This window comes from Limulus polyphemus, unplaced genomic scaffold (assembly GCF_000517525.1).
Source record: "Limulus polyphemus unplaced genomic scaffold, Limulus_polyphemus-2.1.2 Scaffold1350, whole genome shotgun sequence".
In the NCBI taxonomy this organism is placed as follows: Eukaryota; Metazoa; Arthropoda; class Merostomata; order Xiphosura; family Limulidae; genus Limulus; species Limulus polyphemus.
In genome coordinates this window covers 79,581-99,299 of record NW_013666960.1, presented here as the reverse complement: position 1 = coordinate 99,299, position 19,719 = coordinate 79,581, and the positions used below count along the sequence as shown (strand labels likewise).

Here is a 19,719-nt window from a genome sequence, read left to right as displayed (position 1 = left end):
CTCTTGTTGTCGAAAAAAAGTTATATAAAACCGAATGTTTTGAGATATAGTATCAGACGACAAACACTAAGTGTTTCTGTAAATATGAATAAGCAGATTTTGTCGGTTTGCAAGAGAATTGTACAGGAATAATTCTGAAACGTGAGTTGAAGAAATACTTCAAATAATACGACGTATACATTCGTGTAAGTGTCAGTTTGGTGCGACATGTATAATATTTAAGGGCGTATATTTTATGGAAACGCATCTCGATTAGAATTTAAGAATTTACAGTTCGATTCAAAAATTCCTAAAGCAATAAAAAGATATTTATGGGCGTAATCGAAAATTCTTTGCTTTACCACTAGTCGAACAAATATATATGTAAATCATTGACACGCAAAAAACTGACATGTGAAAGCAATTATAAAAATATATTCAAGTGATATTTATCGGAGTTGTTGGCAAATAAGATGAAACGCCCATTTTGGTGCCAGGAAACCTGGTGACTAGAATTCATACTCATAGACATTGATAATTTCAAGATTCTGACCATGTAAAGGTAAAGCGTAAGTATGTGTTTCTTGGAGGATACAATTTGGGCTTTAAACCTGAAAATTTCATAAAACACACGGATGTTATTTAATGCTGATATTAAGAATATGTGTAGCACAAAGCTCTTTTTTTTTATTTAAAAAAAAAGGGATCGGTATACGTCTGCTACAAAATAGTCAAGGAGAAGGTACTTATCTATGTCCGATTCTTATGAAGCAACTTATTAAGCGATGACTTTAAAAGCGGAGATTTTACAAAAGCTAAGTTAACGGACTTACAACGATAAAATCTGGGGTTCGGTTCCCCCGCGGTAGACAGAGCACAGACCTACCGTTTGACCCGACGAGTCAACGAAACGTAGACCAAAGTAGGCTGTTTCCAACAAATTCAGATGTTTGAAGACAACATCTAGTAAGTCCTGACCTCTAGTGGTGTCCTGTTAAAAGAAAGGGCAAAGAAAAACTATTATTAACATAAAATCCAGTCAGTTCATAGCTTAGTGCATCATGTTGAAGAATCATTTAGATAACATTTATTATATATACCTTACAGTTCTAAACCTAATTTCAAGGCATGACAGAACAGGCGTAAACCAAAGAGCAGAAGAGACAAACCAAAATATGATCTGCATTATAAACATCTGCATGCCAATCAAGTTACACGCCTACACAACAGATAAGCAGGACCGCTAATTACAACAAATTGTGTTCCTATCTTTTTAACGTAGGCTAAGAAGTTATATCAACCAGTATAAATGGTACTTGCGTAGGGTGGGACATGAAAACAGTACGTCAATGTTACCAAATACAGGGGAAAAATGCATACTTTAATGTCAATAATTAGGTTGCATAGAGGCACATGTATCTTTGTATTATATATTCATAAAATGCTGTTCTTATTACATAAAAACAAAGAAAATCTCATACGCATAAATTAAATGTGAAATGTAGACCACATAACACATAGTCTCCTTGTCCAATATATACTTACAATATCACAGACGTTTACAACACAAAAACAAGATCTGATAAACATATGAGTAAGAACGACTTTAATGGAACCACTGAGGAAACATTACATGCTGTTTGTAATTATCTACCACAATAAAAGAAAACGCATCACAAACACAACTCAACAATGATAATAATTTAGAAAGACGTCAACGTCTAGTTAGCAAATGGGGACTTTCCAACACTTTTCTATGTTAAAAGGGATTTATTTAGTCTTGGGAGGGAATACCAGGGAAATGACCATTCTTGGTAATTTCTCTTTCTCTTTGATATGTGATGAGCAAAGTAAGTAGTTGTTTGAGTTATTAAAATCGTTGAAATCATACGTCTTCTCACAAAGAAATTAGTTTTCAACATACCGTATTCCATTCTTTCTTTAACATTAGTTACATTAATATTATTGGCTAAAATGTTAATATTTTAATGTAAACTATGGTTGGTTGGATGATTATTGTTAAGTATAAAGCTTTGCACACCACGGCTACTTAATCCCGATTTTTAGCGTCGTAAGTCTGCAGATTTATCACTAAGCTTTTAAAACTTTAATTTAAATGATTTGTTTGCCAGTAGCGGTTTAAATAAGATATAATGATGACGTGTGACATCTAGAAGTTTTCTGACTACCTAGATCTGAAAAACGTCTTGAATTTTCTGAAGGTTTAAGATATATAAAACAGGAGTGAATTAACGAATGAATTATCGAGTGAATCAAACAATAAGTCATTCAGTTAGTAAATCTGTATTATCGATCACTGAGTGTGTTATTCAGAAAGTTTAACAAGTAAATGACTGTAAGTTTTATTTGTGGGATAGGCCTATCAACGAGCATTGCCTGTAGACTTTACGTCACAATTAAAGAAATAAACCGCTTTCCATAACATTTAGTGGACTCGAATTTTCATTATTTTATCAAATAATAAAACGATAGAAAACATTACAGTAGTGGTGCTAGGAATGGTATTAGTTTGGTGTACCCACTACTAAGGATTGACTCTTCCTTGGATGTTTTATCTGAATCCAAATGTTTTCAACATTGGATCTGAAGAGTAGGTATTGGAAATTACAAGTGGATGAAATAAGTAGAGAGAAGAAAACCTTTACTGTGGAAAATGGGTCGTGGCAATTTGTTGTGTTATCCTTTGTAATATATAATGCACCACTACATTTCAATAATTAATGGAGTATGTTCTCTTTGGATTACCCTGGAATGTAGTACTCATCTGCTTCAATGACATAAACACATAGGAATAGCTTTTAAAGTGCTTGTGGTTAACTCAGGAAAGTTCTAGATCAGTTTAGGAAAGAGAACCTTGAGCTGAATCCCAAGAAATATGAATTGTTCCATCTTCCTCTACGCAAATTATTTTGTAAAATTTAATTAGTTTTTTTTCGTTGGTCTTCTGATTGTGGACAAGCATTCAACAAACAGAATGAAAGAATCAACCACTACTCCTGTATTAACATATGTAATTCCTGAATATCCACTCATATCAGTTACAGATGCCAATGATTTTTGAAATGAAAGCAGTGTTATCACAAGTACAACATGGGATTGACTATAACAGCAAGGCAATGAATGATGCAAAAAGGAGGTATTGTACCACCTAGAATGAAATAAGAGATGAGCCCTAAGTCATTGTTATCATTACTTATATGGACAGAAGTTTATACTTCAAAGATCATGCAGCGCCAAAATGGCTGGCGAGATTTTGTAATGTAGAAAGCCAAATAGCAAGATGACTTCATTAATTTCAGAAGAACAACTAGATGGAAGTATGAAAATGCTGATACATAATCCAGAAGACCTTTCAATAATGAAGAATTTAAGCATTATGAAACGAGAGAAGCACAAGACAGTAAAATGACCCATCTAAAGTACAACAAAGCAAAGTACAAAATGGGACATCCAGTATTGATGATGAAAACTATTTTGGTTCAAGACGCAACTGAAAGATGCTCAGCCAAAAGATTTGAACGTGAAACCAATTATTCAGTGAATTAAAAATAGTGCCCAAACATCTTCCTGGCAAACAGTTGCTCCATAAAGCCCCAAAACAGTAGGATTCGTTATGCCTATTGCAAAGCTTTTTATGACGGAAATGGAAAAATACAAGTAATGAGAAACTACGAATACAATTGGTACCTGCACAGTCACCGCAGCCTGAAGGACCCATCTCCCCAACCTTCCAAGACTTAGGTGTTAAGAATATACTGGAGAGAATAATAGAATGCTTCTACTGAGTTGGGTGTTACAAACTAGCACAAATCGTGTGAACTATGGTTAGAGCAAAAAGGTCCATGAAAGAATCAGCGTGGGCAACTACAGCAGTATTGTGTTGGAGCACCAATTGAAAAAGTGTTGTCAATGTGAGAATAAATATATCAAGTTTTTGATGAATTATTTCATCAAATGGCCAGAAACATGTGCCGTTCTTAAACAGGAAGCAGAAACTATAACACGGAAATTTGTCAATGCATTTGTCTCAAGATTTAGAGTGGTTATGGAACTTTGCTTAGGTCAGAGACGGAACTGTGAATCAACACTGTTTGCAAATATGTGCTAAATCCTTGGAGAAAGAAAGACCAGTACACAAACCCTTTATACATTTTCTGATGGCGTGATTTAGAGGTACAACCATACACTTTTAAATCAATTAGCTATTTAGATAGATGAACATAAGAAAACATGGGATCAAGATCTTCCCCTGATACTCATGAGTTATCGAACATCAGTATATGAAGCTACAAGCAACACACTAGCATCACTGGTATTTGAGAAAGAACTCAAAGTGCCAATGGACCATATGTATTCACATTCACAGCTAATTATTCAGCAGTCTCACACCAAATATGCATAGAGACTAAGGAATTCCTTTGATGTCATATATGACTTTACCCGAGAAAGAAGTAGATATACTAGTGATAAATGAAAAGTCGCTATGATGTAAATGCTGATAGGACTTGATTTCATTGTGGTAACATGATATGGCTGTACAATCCTCAAAACAAGAAAAGACGCCCTCTGAAGTTAAGCAAGTGCTGGAAAGCATCTTATGATGTAACAAAAATAATTAATGATGTGATTTACAGAAACCAGAAGGACAGGCATTCCACGCCAAAGACAATTCACACTGATTGCCTTTGGAAGTATAGCTGTACGTTGGTGAGAGAATGGCCAACTGGTTAGCTTAAGAGTGATAATTCAACCTGTTGAAGAGCCCAAATCCTTGTTCAGACAGCTTTAATGAAGACTTTGCCAGTGCAAAGTCAAGCTGCTGAAGAGCCAATGGTGGTACAATTTCAAACTACAACCAAGGATAAAGCAACCTGTGGATTCACTCGACCATCTGGACACAGAGAACTTCTCCAATGACAATAAAGGACAACAGGTCAATGTACAATTAAAAACAGAACAATGACGATTTTGTTTCGTTAGTCAGAATTTTGACTGTACTTTGTTTAACACATTTAAATAATTATATAGTGATTGTAATGTATATTTATGAAAAGTAATTAAACTAATTTTAAATAGTGACTTTATTACTATTTATGTAAATTTAAGTTTATTATTGCTTTATTTGTCTATTAGGAAGATTCAAGGGACTTCTGAATCTAGGGACGAGGCAGTACTGTAGGCTATGTTTTTAATATTTTAATTTAGATGTTTTGCTTGCTATAGGGAGTTTTACCGTGACGTAATAACGATGTGTGATATCTAGAAGTTACATAAACATCTGGATCTGATGTGACTTCTCGAATTTTCAGGAGATTTGTGGAAAAATATTTTGATTTATAAAACATGAGTGCGTTAATGAGTGGATTATTGAGTGAAACAGACGATGAGTCGGTCAGTTAGTGCATGTGTGTTATCAACCAGTTACTGAGTGTGTAAGTAAGTCAGTTTTGAGTTGTGTAATAGATACGAGAGGAAATTTAACAACTAAATGACTGTTAAGTTTTATTTGTGAGTTAGGCCTATCCACGAACGTAGCTTGATATACTTGCATGTTATAGTCGAAGAAATAAATTGCTTTCATTACTGTTTAGTGGATTAGACTTTGCATTGTTTTTGCTGAATAATGAATAAGAATCTGCCTAACGATATATGACGCTACAATAATATAATTATTTTTTATTAAACTTACGAAGATTATTTTACATTGTTAACTTAGGATTTGAATTTAGTGGTAAATTAAAGTTTTCAAGTTGGCTAAGCCTATTCGAGGCCACCTATTCTAATCATTATGGCGGTTTGTTTTTACTTTTCAATTGTGTTATGATATTACATACTCTTAGTTAGACTACTATATAAAATTATCTACATTATTTACTAACTCATTATTTTTTTGTTTTGATATATGTATTTAGCTTACTTCATAATTTCCCTGTTTCTAAGGCAAGATACGAAATACTTACAAACAAGTTCCCATACAAGGCCAACTTATATTTGCTACTTGCCGTACTATTACAGGTTAGATATTTCGATTGTTTGTATTTTTTATAAGATTAATTTTCTGTTTTAATTGACATACTCGTATTCGTGACTACTAACACAACCGCATAAAGTTCATGCTTTTGTTTTTTATTTGGACCGTTAATGTAAATTTTATTTTTTTCCTGGTGGTCATTGAATCATGCAAGTTCCTAACAAATACGTTACAAATTACCTGATTTTTACGACCTCTGGTGTTTAATAGATTTTTTGTACTTCAGGAGAAACTTTTCATAAAAAAAGTCATTATTAAAATTTATTTCATTGTTCACAATGGCAGATGTTGAAACGTTTATTATACAATGACACAACTCCAGCAGGACTTTGCAATAAGTTTCAACAACATTTTGGTCCCCCGGTGCGACATTGGGAAATTCGCGAACTTACAACGCTAGAATACAGGATTCGATTCCCACGGTGGACATAAAAGATAGTCCAATGTGGTGTTGATCTAAAACAAACAAACAGTGTTTTGCTCCTATACGATTTGTATCGCGTACTACAATTGGTTCCGAAAAATTTATCAAGCACTTTTTTATCTGCATTCTACAATCTCCACCCACAGCCAAGATATATACATACACCGGGCAAACTTTGTAAAAATTCCTAGCATGTTCTTCCTAGCAAATACAATTGTAACTTATTCTCTATTAGGAAGTCTGAAATTACCATTTCTAATCTGCACATTAACTTAACAGAATTATGTTATGAACCACACACTGTTTTCTTTCGTGAAAGGAAAAAAGGAAAGTGGAAAAAAAACTTCATTGAATTAGACCTTGCTTAGCATCTATAGGTCCAGATCAGCGTTTCTTTGAGAATGAGATTATTACCATATACAACGAGAAAAAAACACACCAAGATCACACTCACTGAATGAATGTCTTTAATTTTAATGTACGTCATCGAAAAGTACAAGATCTGTATCTCTTTCAAATAAAATCTGAAAAATATGTGAAGTTTAAGTTTTAAGTTTTAATTCATATACAAAGACCAAACTGGTGAGTAAAAACGAACTATTAAAATCAATTTGTTAAAGACTGGATAACGTTTAAAAAAAAAGAAAAACAAGGTTAAAATATAAACCCAGTTTTTCAACGTCATCTGACATCTTCAGCGATGTCACCAGTGACAATAAGATGTGGTAATGGAAAGATGGCAACTGGAATATAGAGATTATTCATGGCAGAACTTAATGGCAACTGGAATATAGAGACTATTCATGGCAGAACTTGATGGCAACTGGAAAATAGAGGCTATTCATGGCAGAACTTGTTTTTTTTTTACGCGACGTATCAATAAAGTTAAACTATGCTTTGGAAGAGTATTATTTTACATTTACATTTAATACGATCATATACTTTAAATCATTGTCTTTTATTTGTACTTTTTTTATATTAAACAATTTGTCACGTTATAACCGTCTAGCTTTAAGAATAACTTAACTCTTCTACTTCACGTAAATAGATGAGACTTTCAATCACGTAACACGGGAAAATGAGCATCAGAATCTTGACAAATAATTTTATTTCCCTGTTTTTATTTAGGACACAAAAAGGTAAACTTTATGAGCACTTCCATTAGGAACCATCATTATTTGATGGCCAAAACCAATAATCGTTACGTAATAACAAGACTTCCTCAGATGCAGGTAATCCCCGATCCTATAATAACTCGTTATTGTAATTCTACATTTTCAAAATGGAAGGATGCACTTTAGCACTTGTAGAGCAGACAAAGGACGTTGTTTGTAGAAAAACCTTATATCTGATATCGAGATAAGTTAGACAGGAAGCACAATTTTCATCTTGACCCTACGAAAACCAGAGATAATGAAAGGAAAAAAAAGCACACATGGTATGGTAACAACACGTGATAATGAAGTAAAAATTACATATGTTACGGTAAAGACACGAGAGAATGAAGTAATAAATCACATATGATAAAGTAAAATCGCGAGATCATGAAATGAAAATCACATATGTTACGGTAAAACCTTGTGGACGAATACTAACAAAGCTCTGATACTCGGGTGAGGCGCCACCACTGAGGGGAGAGGGAGGGAGGGGGAGAATTTCATTTAACTCAACCAACGCCTAGAACGTATACAAATATTAACTTTAGTGTCCAGCGCCTATATGAACCCAGCGGGTACCATAAAGACCAAAACAGATTGGCCACTAGGTAGCTCGTCGCGAGTCACTTGTGTAACTTTCGTATTTAATTTAAGAAAGGATCATTACTTATAATAATTATGCTGCAACGTTACCATATGAGGATACCAGACAACTGCATCTTTACCCACAATCAAACGACTAAAAAAAGTTGGAAATACGTAGTACATAAGTGCCCGAGGAAAGCTAATGACACGGTGCCCACTATAGACTTTTTTTTTTAGTTTGTCGATTCCCATTTGAAAGATATAGAGTGGGCTGTAAAACAGCAGCAAATGATACAGCTAACTTACAAAGGTATTTAGAGCCACATAAAACCGTCACAACGCCTACGTATGAAAAAGATGAAAAGTATAAAGATCTGAAAGGAGAGAAGTTATAAGCTAAACTTCAATCGTGAATATGTATATCAAACAGTGATATATATATCATTAGTCAGTAGTTTAATCTGCGATTTCAATCATGATAAGTAATAACATTGAGGCTTTGAATTCCCTTGCGGGTTATTAAATAAAAAAGGCAACACTAAGAGGATGTGAATTTCTTTCAAGTGAAATATATATCGACATGAGATACATAGTTGAAAGCATTTTTACTCGCATGACTTCTAATAACTTATACAGTAAAAGTTGGCTTACCATGCGATATGCACAAGATTACGCAATCCGTGGCCAAAGAGTACATCTACGGAGCTTTTACACACTTCCAAAGTTCACTTGAAAGTTAAAACCATGTTGCTAATTAACAGTGTCCTGTATTTTACACACACATTTGTAAATCTGTGGCTAGGTGGCATTTTTCTAATTAAGTTAAATTTTGCTTTCTGATGTAAAATGCTTTGTTCGTTAATAAAGAGGTAATCCAATTTTCGAATTATTCGGCTGTAAGCCACTTTATCAGACCATGACTTTGTGAGTTTGGCCTTTTAATTTTCTGACCTGTAATGTTTACATACAGATAAACAAAGGCAGGTACGGTTATACACTTAATGTCTAGAATGTTAAATAAAGCAGTATTTCATCATGAATTATTTATGCAAGGTATTTGTATATTATACGATAGTCAAGTTTACCACCAGGTGTTTCAAATCAGTAGCTACTTTCAATATGAACGAAAGAAAATTTTGAAGTTAACCTTCAACCTAATATCTGTATGACGGCCATACACACTATCTCTACAGTGACGAGTAATTTTCGTTTTATTAGAGCTGTCCTGTTACACATATATATATTTATAATTAGAATACACTCGTTTATGAGTTAGGAAAACCGGTTTAAAGCCTTAAACAAGGTCTATAAATCTTAAACGCTATCATAATTGTACCTGGAGAAGCATACTAATCACTGAAAGCGATATTCTTGGAAAACAAGAAACCTTGTCTAGAGCAGCTTGTATAGAAACACGACCGATGTCAAAATCAGCTTGTTTAAATCTTGGTAACTTATTCGTAATAAGCTGAACCACAATTTTCTCAGAAGCAAATTCATCTCCTTTTGTACAGTATATCCACCTAAAAACCAATGTCTCTGGTGAGTTTTTCTACACTCGTTCGAAGCCTAGCATATAAAGAAAGGCAGAGAAGGTGAAACAGACCACCCACGACATTCCTCCTCAATATTAGATATTCTAAGCGTTTGTATTAACGAAGCTAACTCGGCGAATTTTCTGTCGTAACTACATTCATAAGAACATAGGCAAAAGACGCCATTTTATAATTCTTTTTTAACTTAGAAAAGTTTTACAAACGAGTATCAACAGAAACTACACATTTTCATATTTGTTTGATATAGAGAGAGCATAACACAAGTCTGCCATTGCATGCGCTGTTCTGCAACAGACAAAACTATCACGCTGTTTGAGATTTTAAACAATTTTTTCATATATATATATGAAGCTTAATATGAAGACTCATTACGAAACAGCTGTAATATTCGCACCAACATTATGATTGATCATCATCCACAAATAGTTTGAAATGTCTGTAAAATAGTCAATACACTTTAATGCAATGCTGTAAAACGTCTAATCTGGTGAAGCAAGGATTTGTATGCTAAACAAAAGTGATTAAAATCACGTCGACTGTAAATGTTTTTTACACACTTTCCGAAATTTGTAATTGACTAATTAACAAGAATGTGACTAGGAAAAAAAATATCCAGCTGAGTATGTTTTCGTACACTTCCTTTGTTTGTAGCGTGTGTATGTATATAAAATCAACGATAAGATGAAGCCACCTGGGTTTCTTCACGCGCGCACACAAATATATAATGTCACATTTAATTATGTGATAACACGCGGACTTCAATAATATTAAAACAGTCAGTCTGTATTGTAACAATGACAATAGAATAACGCGTAAAGGATAAATATAAAGGCACTACTGGTAGACCTGGTGATCAGGGCGTTCTACTAGTAGTGAGTTCGAATACCATCACTGAACATGCTCGTCTTTTCAGCAGTGAGGGTGTTATAATGTGACGGTCAATCCCACTATTCGTTAGTAACGAGTAACTCAAGAGTTGACGATGGGTGATGTTGACTAACTGCTTTCCCTCTAGTCCATCACTTCTGAATTACGGACGGTTAGCACAAAAAACCATCGAGTAGCTTTATGCGAAATTCAACAAACAAACAAATACTACTAATATTTAGAATAGTGTACATGGTGTACATGTATAAGTAATCATGGTTACTCCAATCCAATAATTTCTAGAAAAAAAAAACACTACGACATCACCATAACAACTTTTTAATGTTACAACCATTATTTTCGATTAACGCGTCCATCCTGAAAATGATGTTGAATGTTACGGCAAGAACATATCCGTACCATCTCTTTAGGAATTGCCAGAAACTCAGTCGTAATGACATCTTTCACTTGAGCAATGATTGCTGAAGTATGGCGACAGACCCGCATCTTCAGAAAGGCCCATAACCAGTTGTTAGCACGGATGAGGTCAGCAGGCATGATGGAAGTGATGAGGAACGGGTTCCCACCGCTCTACAGACTGTTCCAAATAACCATTATGATCTTATAATCAACCTCTATTACCATAGCAACTTGTAATACATTTTATAAGATTAAAGAGCGAAGGTAATCCCTAAAATTCACAAACGAAAAAACAAAATAACGTGGAAAACATTTAACATTTATTACGCATAGCCTTGTCTTATGAAGATATCACGACCCCTGGTGAGAACAGATAAATAATAAGACTGTATATGTTATAGCCTTCAACATTTAAATGTGCATAGCAGTTCTTTGTGCATGTGTGCTAAACCCTCTCCTATGTTATCAGTAGGTGGCCACTATATAAATAAGAATTTTATACTGATCCTTAATATTACAGGTGAACTATATCAAGTAAATCTTTACCAAGTCCAATGTTTATATTATTTTATAGTCAAAAGCATCGCAAATTTAAGAAGTAATGCGTTTTTGTTTTTCTCAGACAAAAGTTGTGAAGAAATAATTTCTTTTGTATAATCTACGGGAAAAACAAAAATACGTGTTCGTAATACCAGAATTTTTGTTTTGTTTTGAGATCAAAATTTTTCGTTATGTGGTACGTTATATGGGTTTCCTACAAGTTAGGACAAATGGTGCTTTTTATTTTGGCACTCCTTGGTGGCACACCTGTAAACTGCCATTTTGACCTGAGTTCTCCATCAGTAAATTACAAAGTCTAATAGAAAACTATATATTTATTTAACTTAATACCAATAAAATTAGCTTACAAGGAACGAACAAACGATGATCTAGAGCACTGAACTCCATTTTCTATAGACTTAAATAGCAGCAGAAAGAAGAATGCATATAATAATGCTACAAAACAAACACCGAACATCCTTTACAAATAAGCCTTTTTTTTTTGTAAAGTTTGCAATCATGTCTTTAGAAGGTAATGCATAAATAAATACCGGCTACTGACCAGGACATTTCCAAACTCAAAAGGTACTTCAATGTTACCTCAGACTAATCTTTATGCTGACCACGTTCTCCATTTATATTTTACGTCCTGCGCATGGCGTTTTGATGACTGTAACAATTTTAATCCCAACAGGGGTAGATGCCTCCTCAAAATATATTTATGTTTTTATCGCCACTGTATTTTTTTTTCGCGAACGCCTAAATGCCTTAGTTTTTGAGAGGTCTTCACGTTTATAATGCATCTCAATTGGGTCGAATTCTAGCCTGTTCGATCCACACATTGCGATTTACACCTTGCAAAGTAACAAGTTTATTGTCTTTTCTTATGGTCAGGTTTTATCTTGCTATTTTCTATTCGGTAAAAGGTGCAATTTCCGAGGATAGCAAAACAAAGTGTGTTCAGTTCTATGCTTACAAATTTGTATGACAGACTGAAAAAGTTAAACAATATTATCAAACAATAATGCAAGACATTATTTGTATTACTTTGTAATTAGTATTTTTTATAATAAAAAATAATATAGATTGTGCTATTTTGTAATTTAAAATTTACTGATAATTTCACTTACTACAGGCTTTGGAGCTAGACCGAGTCACCCTTGTGATTCTGTGCAGATAATAAAGCAATCTTTGCAGCATAATTCAAAGAAACTTTGGACAGTTAGTTTAGATGTTTTACGGAAAGGACAAGTTCAGAAAAAAAAAGTTCATAAAGCATTCATATTGTTACGACAGCGGTAGTCACGTGACGCTGGTAACACGTCATGAGTTTTTAGAAGGATCGGGGAACCTCACGAATATCCCAATATTTGCTAGACGCCCTCTATTTTAGTATATAAGCCCGGCAAATAAAGCGGAGAGGAGAAGTGACGGCATAGAGAATTGCAGATAGGGAGATATAGAGACACATAATCGAGTCAAGTCGTAAGTAAAGTGCGTGAATCGTTGTGAATTATAGCGTGTGTTTAAGTTAAAGTGACTGTGGAAATTATGTGTATTGCAAAGTTGTATTGAGAAAGAATAAACTAGTTTTATTTAAGAAAGGACTTGTATCGCTGAAGTTCCTCGGGAAGAATTTATACCGGGAAATTAACAAACGACTAGAGACGTAACAATATCTCTTTTAATTAGAATTTGGATAACCTTAGTTTCTCGCTGAATACCTTTTTGAAACCAAAAAAGGGGTGGGGATAATTGTGGAAATATGGGAGATGTGTCCTGAGAAATTTCCCGGGTGATCTGTTCCAAAAAAATGAAGTCTTGTGAAGTGACAAAGGGTTGATGGACATCTCTTTATCTTTAAAGGATATTTTAGGAGTCGTTTTAGGGATTTGAAAGTGACTTTATTATATCAGATATTTTTAACAAGCTGGATAGTTAACAGCCAATTCCCGAGAAAATACATCTTTTTTAACATGTTTTGACCAACTTTTGAAAATTGTTATTGGACTATTTTATTCGATTCTACACATTCGTCGATCGTAGGTCGATATAAGACACGAAAAATGCGCTTAGAAAATATTTGATGAACATTTTTGTCAAGATGTTTATCACATTTTCAGAGCAATATTCATGATCAGGAGATGCTAGTTAGAGAAGTAAATGTATAGTAGAGTATATATTTTAAACTAACAAAGCATTATATATTGTTTCGAGTTCAAATCACGCATACTTATGCTAGTGAAGCAAAAATAAAAATTGTTTGTTTAATACTGTACTGATAAAATAGATAAACGAATACATTATATATCCATACTAAAAAGTTTACCAGTCGTCTTATGTGTGCTACAAATCAACACATGTGATTGAATTTACTGATTTGTTTGGAACGGCTCATCAGTGTTAAGTGGGTGCTTCAATCATATGATTGTCCCTGAAATGTCAAAGTCTCTAACATATCTATGTAACGGTCAAGTAGAACGTCACTGTATGCTTTAGTCTTCCTTAGACGTCTAACCTTACTTTCGACAAATCGGCAGTGATATTGCTAGCGCAAGCTTCATTTGCCATTATGGTGCTATCAGTGCAGTCTTCTAAGTTCGTTGCCATTCTACTGGTTCCAGATCCATTATGTGCTATATTACTGGCGAAACTTTTTCAGCACCCCCCCCCCCTGAAGTGTTCATAACATTTTAATCCTTGCTGTGCCTGAAAATTAGTCGAATATGTCTGCCGCTGTCTCTTCAGCTTAGCAAGCAGTTGGTTTACACAGCCAAGAAATTGATGGAAGTTTGTACTCATGTGGGAGGTCTGCCTCTAACTGCGCCAGCATCTGCTCAGCAGAAAGTTTGTGGGACTTACCAGCCACACCACGACTAAAAAAACAAACACCCGAGAAGCTGCTAGAAGGGTTTTTACACATGCATTGTTCATATATTTTAAGCCCATAGTAAGATGTGGACCAAGATAATGATTGATTGGAGAACAAGAAACTGTAAACGCAATTAGATACGCCTTCAAAGTCGGACAAACTGGCTGTTCAAATTGCAATGTAGTAATGAAATATGTTAAACGTGATGGAACATACGAACAACGACAACAGAATAATTCAGTAGTCTAACATGAATTTTACCTATATAAATATAATAGTACTGTTTGTTGTCTGTCCATGTAACTACTTCGCAGGATGTGGATGGCTCTTCACCAAAATTGGCATGGGGGTTCATCAGGTCCATTCGGGGGGTACAAACAAATTTTCAGTTTTTTTTACAATTACATATAAAGGAAGCAACTTTTAAATTTCCTAAGCTAACTTTTCATTAATCATGAATTTACATAATTTCCGTCCAGAGGACGGGTACTCCAGCTAGTTATAAATATTAGTCGTATTGCTTCCTAGTGCTTAGCCAGCTATCAGGCTTCAAAACCATATCTTTATACATGGAAATTAGTTGGAAACTATAAATTGTTACCAGAGGGCGGGTACTCCAGCTAGTTATAAATATTAGTCGTATTGCTTCCTAGTGCTTAGCCAGCTATCAGGCTTCAAAACCATATCTTTATACATGGAAATTAGTTGGAAACTATAAATTGTTACCAGAAATGATTTACGTTGAACATGTAAGTATTGTTACCAGATTGTTATTAATGTTTTGGAAATAAAATTAGACAAACCCTTTACTCTCCAGATACTAATAATAATAAAACTTATTTCAGACAACGTTTCGCCATTGCGGCTTCATCAGGGCTAGTGATAAAAGAGCTACTAAATGAACTACAAATTATTTCAGACAACGTTTCGCCATTGCGGCTTCATCAGGGCTAGTGATACAAGAGCTACTAAATGAACTGTTTCGCCATTGCAGCTTCGTCAGGGCTAATGGTACAAGAGCTACTAAATGAGCTACAAATTTGTACCCGAAGATTAGCTAACAAGAAAAATGTTCCAAAGTTTTTAGACAGTAAAATGCGTTTTTACTGTGTGGAACGTTGGGCATTTTATTTTGTTTACTTGCTTATGAGTTTTTACTAATATGAAAACAGAGATTCAGTAATACCCGGTAGGGCAATGCACTTCTTTAGTGGTCAAACTTATTGTGGTCTTAATGTAATCCAAACAGTTTAGTCGAGATCAAAAAGGTGTAAAAGTCAGAGGTTAAAGTATCGAAGTTACAATTATAAAATACCCATTCATACATATCCGATGAATTTGGCCTCTTAACAGATGAGAGGTTTATGAAAGTTCTCCCCCCCCCCCGAAATATGCCAGTGGCAATATAAAGATTAAAAGTACATAAGAATAAACTTATTCAGGTCCACTGGATCTGATTATTTAAATTTGATTTTAAAAATAGCTCACTTATTAATAACATTAGTGTCTATCTTGAAAACGGAGACAGACTGACATCCCGAAGGACCGATATTCTGAACAATTTCCGCCACTATTACTGGTGTTTGCTTTATTCCTCTTATTGTCATTCAACTTTTCATCCTGTTTCTATAATAATAATAAGATTATTATTATTATTTATAGAAAGTTTTATTTTATGGGTAACAATAATATATGTCTCTGGAATTATTACAAATATACCTCAAAATGTTATCGGCTTATGACCCTAATATAACATTATACACATACTACTGCTTATGTAATGTAAATACCTGAATGAATATCAGGCCTACATGTGTAATTATTTTTACATTCAATTTTCGGAATATCGAGCTGTAACCCTAGAAAGTATGTATAAAAACTGCGTGAAAAAGAAATCCCCCAAACGGTTGACAAATTTGAAGCCGAATTACAATTGTAGAATTAAATTTTTACTAGTTATGAATATAAGGTGTTTTTTCTTTTTGTCCTAAACATGCTAGTAACGATTGAAGGTATACCACAAGTAATAAAAGAGGAAACTGAAGAAATCCCATCAGTATCTCTAGTGGCCACCTATATTGAACCAGCACTGAAGCTATGACATCTATGCATTCTAAAAGAAAAATAACTTCTTGACACGTTCCAAATCATTCCTAGTTGATTAAACTATATTTGACAAGTCCAAATGCAAAAGCTTATAGAAGTTAGAAGACAAACAAGCGAACGTCTCTCACACTAAAGTAAGATTGAAAAAAAAAAAAATTGATCTCAGAATCTTGTTAGAGGGCTTGTGAAATGACAGAGTTAATAACAAGATGTCAAATTAGAACAAACCAGAACATATAGGTTTTTGTCATTCATCCCGAGTTTTAGACCTGTTGTATTTTATCCTCGTTTACATTTATCTTCATTGGACCGTTTTTCGTCTTACTTGTGTTAATACGTAGTATTCTTTTTGTATGGTCGTGTTTATACGAATAATTAAGATATTCAAGCGAAATTTGAGATTATTCGTTGGATGTTGGGCTTCTATTAGAACCTATCGTTTTCTAAGTTCTGAAATTTGAACTGGTGACTTTGTGGATTTATAATCAATTCCTAATCTAACAAATACTATGTGAAACCAACGTGTTTGACAGGATTTCAGGCATCTTATCTGACAAGGCTGAACAATTAATGTTTCAAGGAACTTGAGCGTAGGAACCGACATGGCCTCGTACGAAACACACATATATATATATATATATGTTTAGTGACTTAACATTAATCATTCTTGTCAACTAGGAAGTCGGTTGTAAATACTGAAACATGAGGATTTTCAATCACATACAGGTATAATAAGGTTATAATTCGTCATGACACGTTAGTTTCAGTTCGATGGAACGCCTCGCACGTGCTGTGCTACACCCTTGCGTGGATCAAGACAAGCTGAAATTGATGTTTTTAAGCAGTGACAAATGTTAACTATATTAAAAAAAAATCATTTTTCAAATACTGAAGAAATACGTTGGTATGTCAGTGATTTAAAAGGTTAACATTTTGATCTACACTTATTTCTATAATCATAATATGTCTTCTTTGTTTAAGCGTTGTATGCCCATACAAGTGCCAAAAGCAAACGTGTAGTTCAAATGCTCTACGCTCATACGATAACTCTCACACTCATATCCCAAGATTAATTCCGTAAGTAATAATTATCAAACTTGTATCATTGTATAAATTTCACCCAGCTCATATACATATTTATAGATATATATCCACGTTAGGTATTTTTTGTTCACATTTGGTAAGTAGTCGAATGAAGTTTAGGATTCCCCAGTAAACGTATGCAAGTGTATATTATATACAAATGTACAACAACCATACGGGCACTTGTAAAATTTGCTAGTTTTTCTATTGCATCTCGTTATATTGGCCACCCTTATCATTAAGGTTTTTTTATATTACTAGCTAACGTACCCGTTCAACGCACGAGAAAAACATAGGGCCCCCGGGGTGACATAAGGGGTCAGATCCAAACGCCGACACCCCTAAGCCACTCCTCATGGCCTCTAAGGGAACATGCCAGACTTGGTGACAATCAGTCTAGCGGTTCGCCAGTTGTGAGCGGACACACACACGTCATTTGTCAAATAATAATTTAGATATACAGCAAAGAGACTGCTCAAATACACGTATGTAAGTACGTAATGTTATTTTCTATCGCCTTACCTTTTCTTCAAGAAGCGCTTTCGCGCCTTCACAGTTATATTCTATAACCGTATATCTTAATGTCAAATAACTGTGGAAGTTGGTTTTATCCTATATTCATTAGGAATCGTTCAATATTTAACACTGACACCTAACGACAGCAGAGTGAAACGTTGTATGAACACCATTCTTTGTTTTATAATTACTTTTACCGTATAAATCACGATACGATTTGTTGTTTTTAACGTCTATAGCCACGGAGAAGTTAGCCGACACACTTTCCAACAAGCGGTATTTTGATAACATCTGTGGACACTAATTCTCTACCCGTTATATACTAAATAAAATTGGTAATAAGCTTAGATTTGTTTGTTTTTAATTATCCAAAAAGCTACACAAGGGCTGTCTGTGCTCTGCCCACCAGGGGTATTGAAACCCGGTTTCTAGCGTTGTAAATCCGCAGACATACCGCTGTGCCACTGGTGGGAAATAAGCTTAGAAAATGTAATGTATATATTTAAAAGAAATCTTAATAGAAGCCCACTCTTTTATTAAACTTATTTCAAAAATCGATTGTACTTACATACCGAAATCTTAGCCAATTCGTTAAAACGTGATCAAAATAAAATGTTCTAAACTGATGTCAGTAGAAGAAAATATACAGGTAATTAGCAGTCACCTAAAATGAGAAACAAAAAGTAAAGCTTATAGACAGTGAATAAACTCATTAACAAATTGTAATAATTCAAGGTTCTTACGTAACGTTTACGATCACATTATCAGATGTAAAACTTTCGACCATTATACTTTATGTTTTGCACGACATCATGTAAACTTGTCTCATGGAGGGTAGAGGGGGTGGGGTGGGGTGAAGTTTTCTTCTCTACGTGAGTGGTAACGTTTTAGAATAAATGATAATTATTCCAGCAAGTCTGTACTTTGCTCTTCAAAACATATAATACTTAAAAGATATACAAGATATACAAGTCGAACAATCAAAATATCTATTTCAATTAACGAAACAGAACTGAGCGATATCATGAATAATTGTGATAGCTCACTCGAATAACAAGTGAACTAATTTGTATTCAAATAAAAATGTAAAATTTCTTGACTTCTTAATTATCACAGCCATGGAAGAAGAAATATAAATAAATAGATAAAGGCTACATTTATTTCTTCTTAATTCAAACTTATGGCGGTGTTGAATAACTGAAAGTCGTAAGTAGTCGTTTACAATTTTCTTCACTTTCGCGAGCGTACAAAACGTACGCTTTTTGCTGATCTTACCTCTTCTGAAAACGAACATTTGTTATCGTAAATAGGGTACTGGGAAACAGAAAAGAGGTATTAAACTTAACAAAATTTTGTCGAAGTTGCTACTGATCGATATTTATTGATAGAAAAAAAAATGTGAAAATTATGAACGATCCGTAAGTGTTAAAATATTTTTGAATTTTTTTATTTCCTAAAAACTCACACTACAGCTTTCACCACCAGGTTAACTACGTCAGAATCTCTCTCCTTGTTATTTCAGTCGTACAAAAAAAAAAAAAAAAAAAAAAAAAAAAAAAAAA

The 19,719-nt window shown here is 34.1% G+C and overlaps 1 protein-coding gene across 1 annotated transcript in view; it reads right to left on the bottom strand.

Annotated features, from left to right (window-relative positions):
- The window catches only part of LOC106463215 (band 4.1-like protein 4), a 139,971-nt gene that overhangs the window by 80,765 nt on the left and 39,487 nt on the right, over nt 1–19,719 (bottom strand). Inside the window, 1 exon segment of the mRNA XM_022390663.1 lies at nt 866–970. Within this exon segment, the coding sequence (XP_022246371.1) occupies nt 866–970 (105 nt within the window).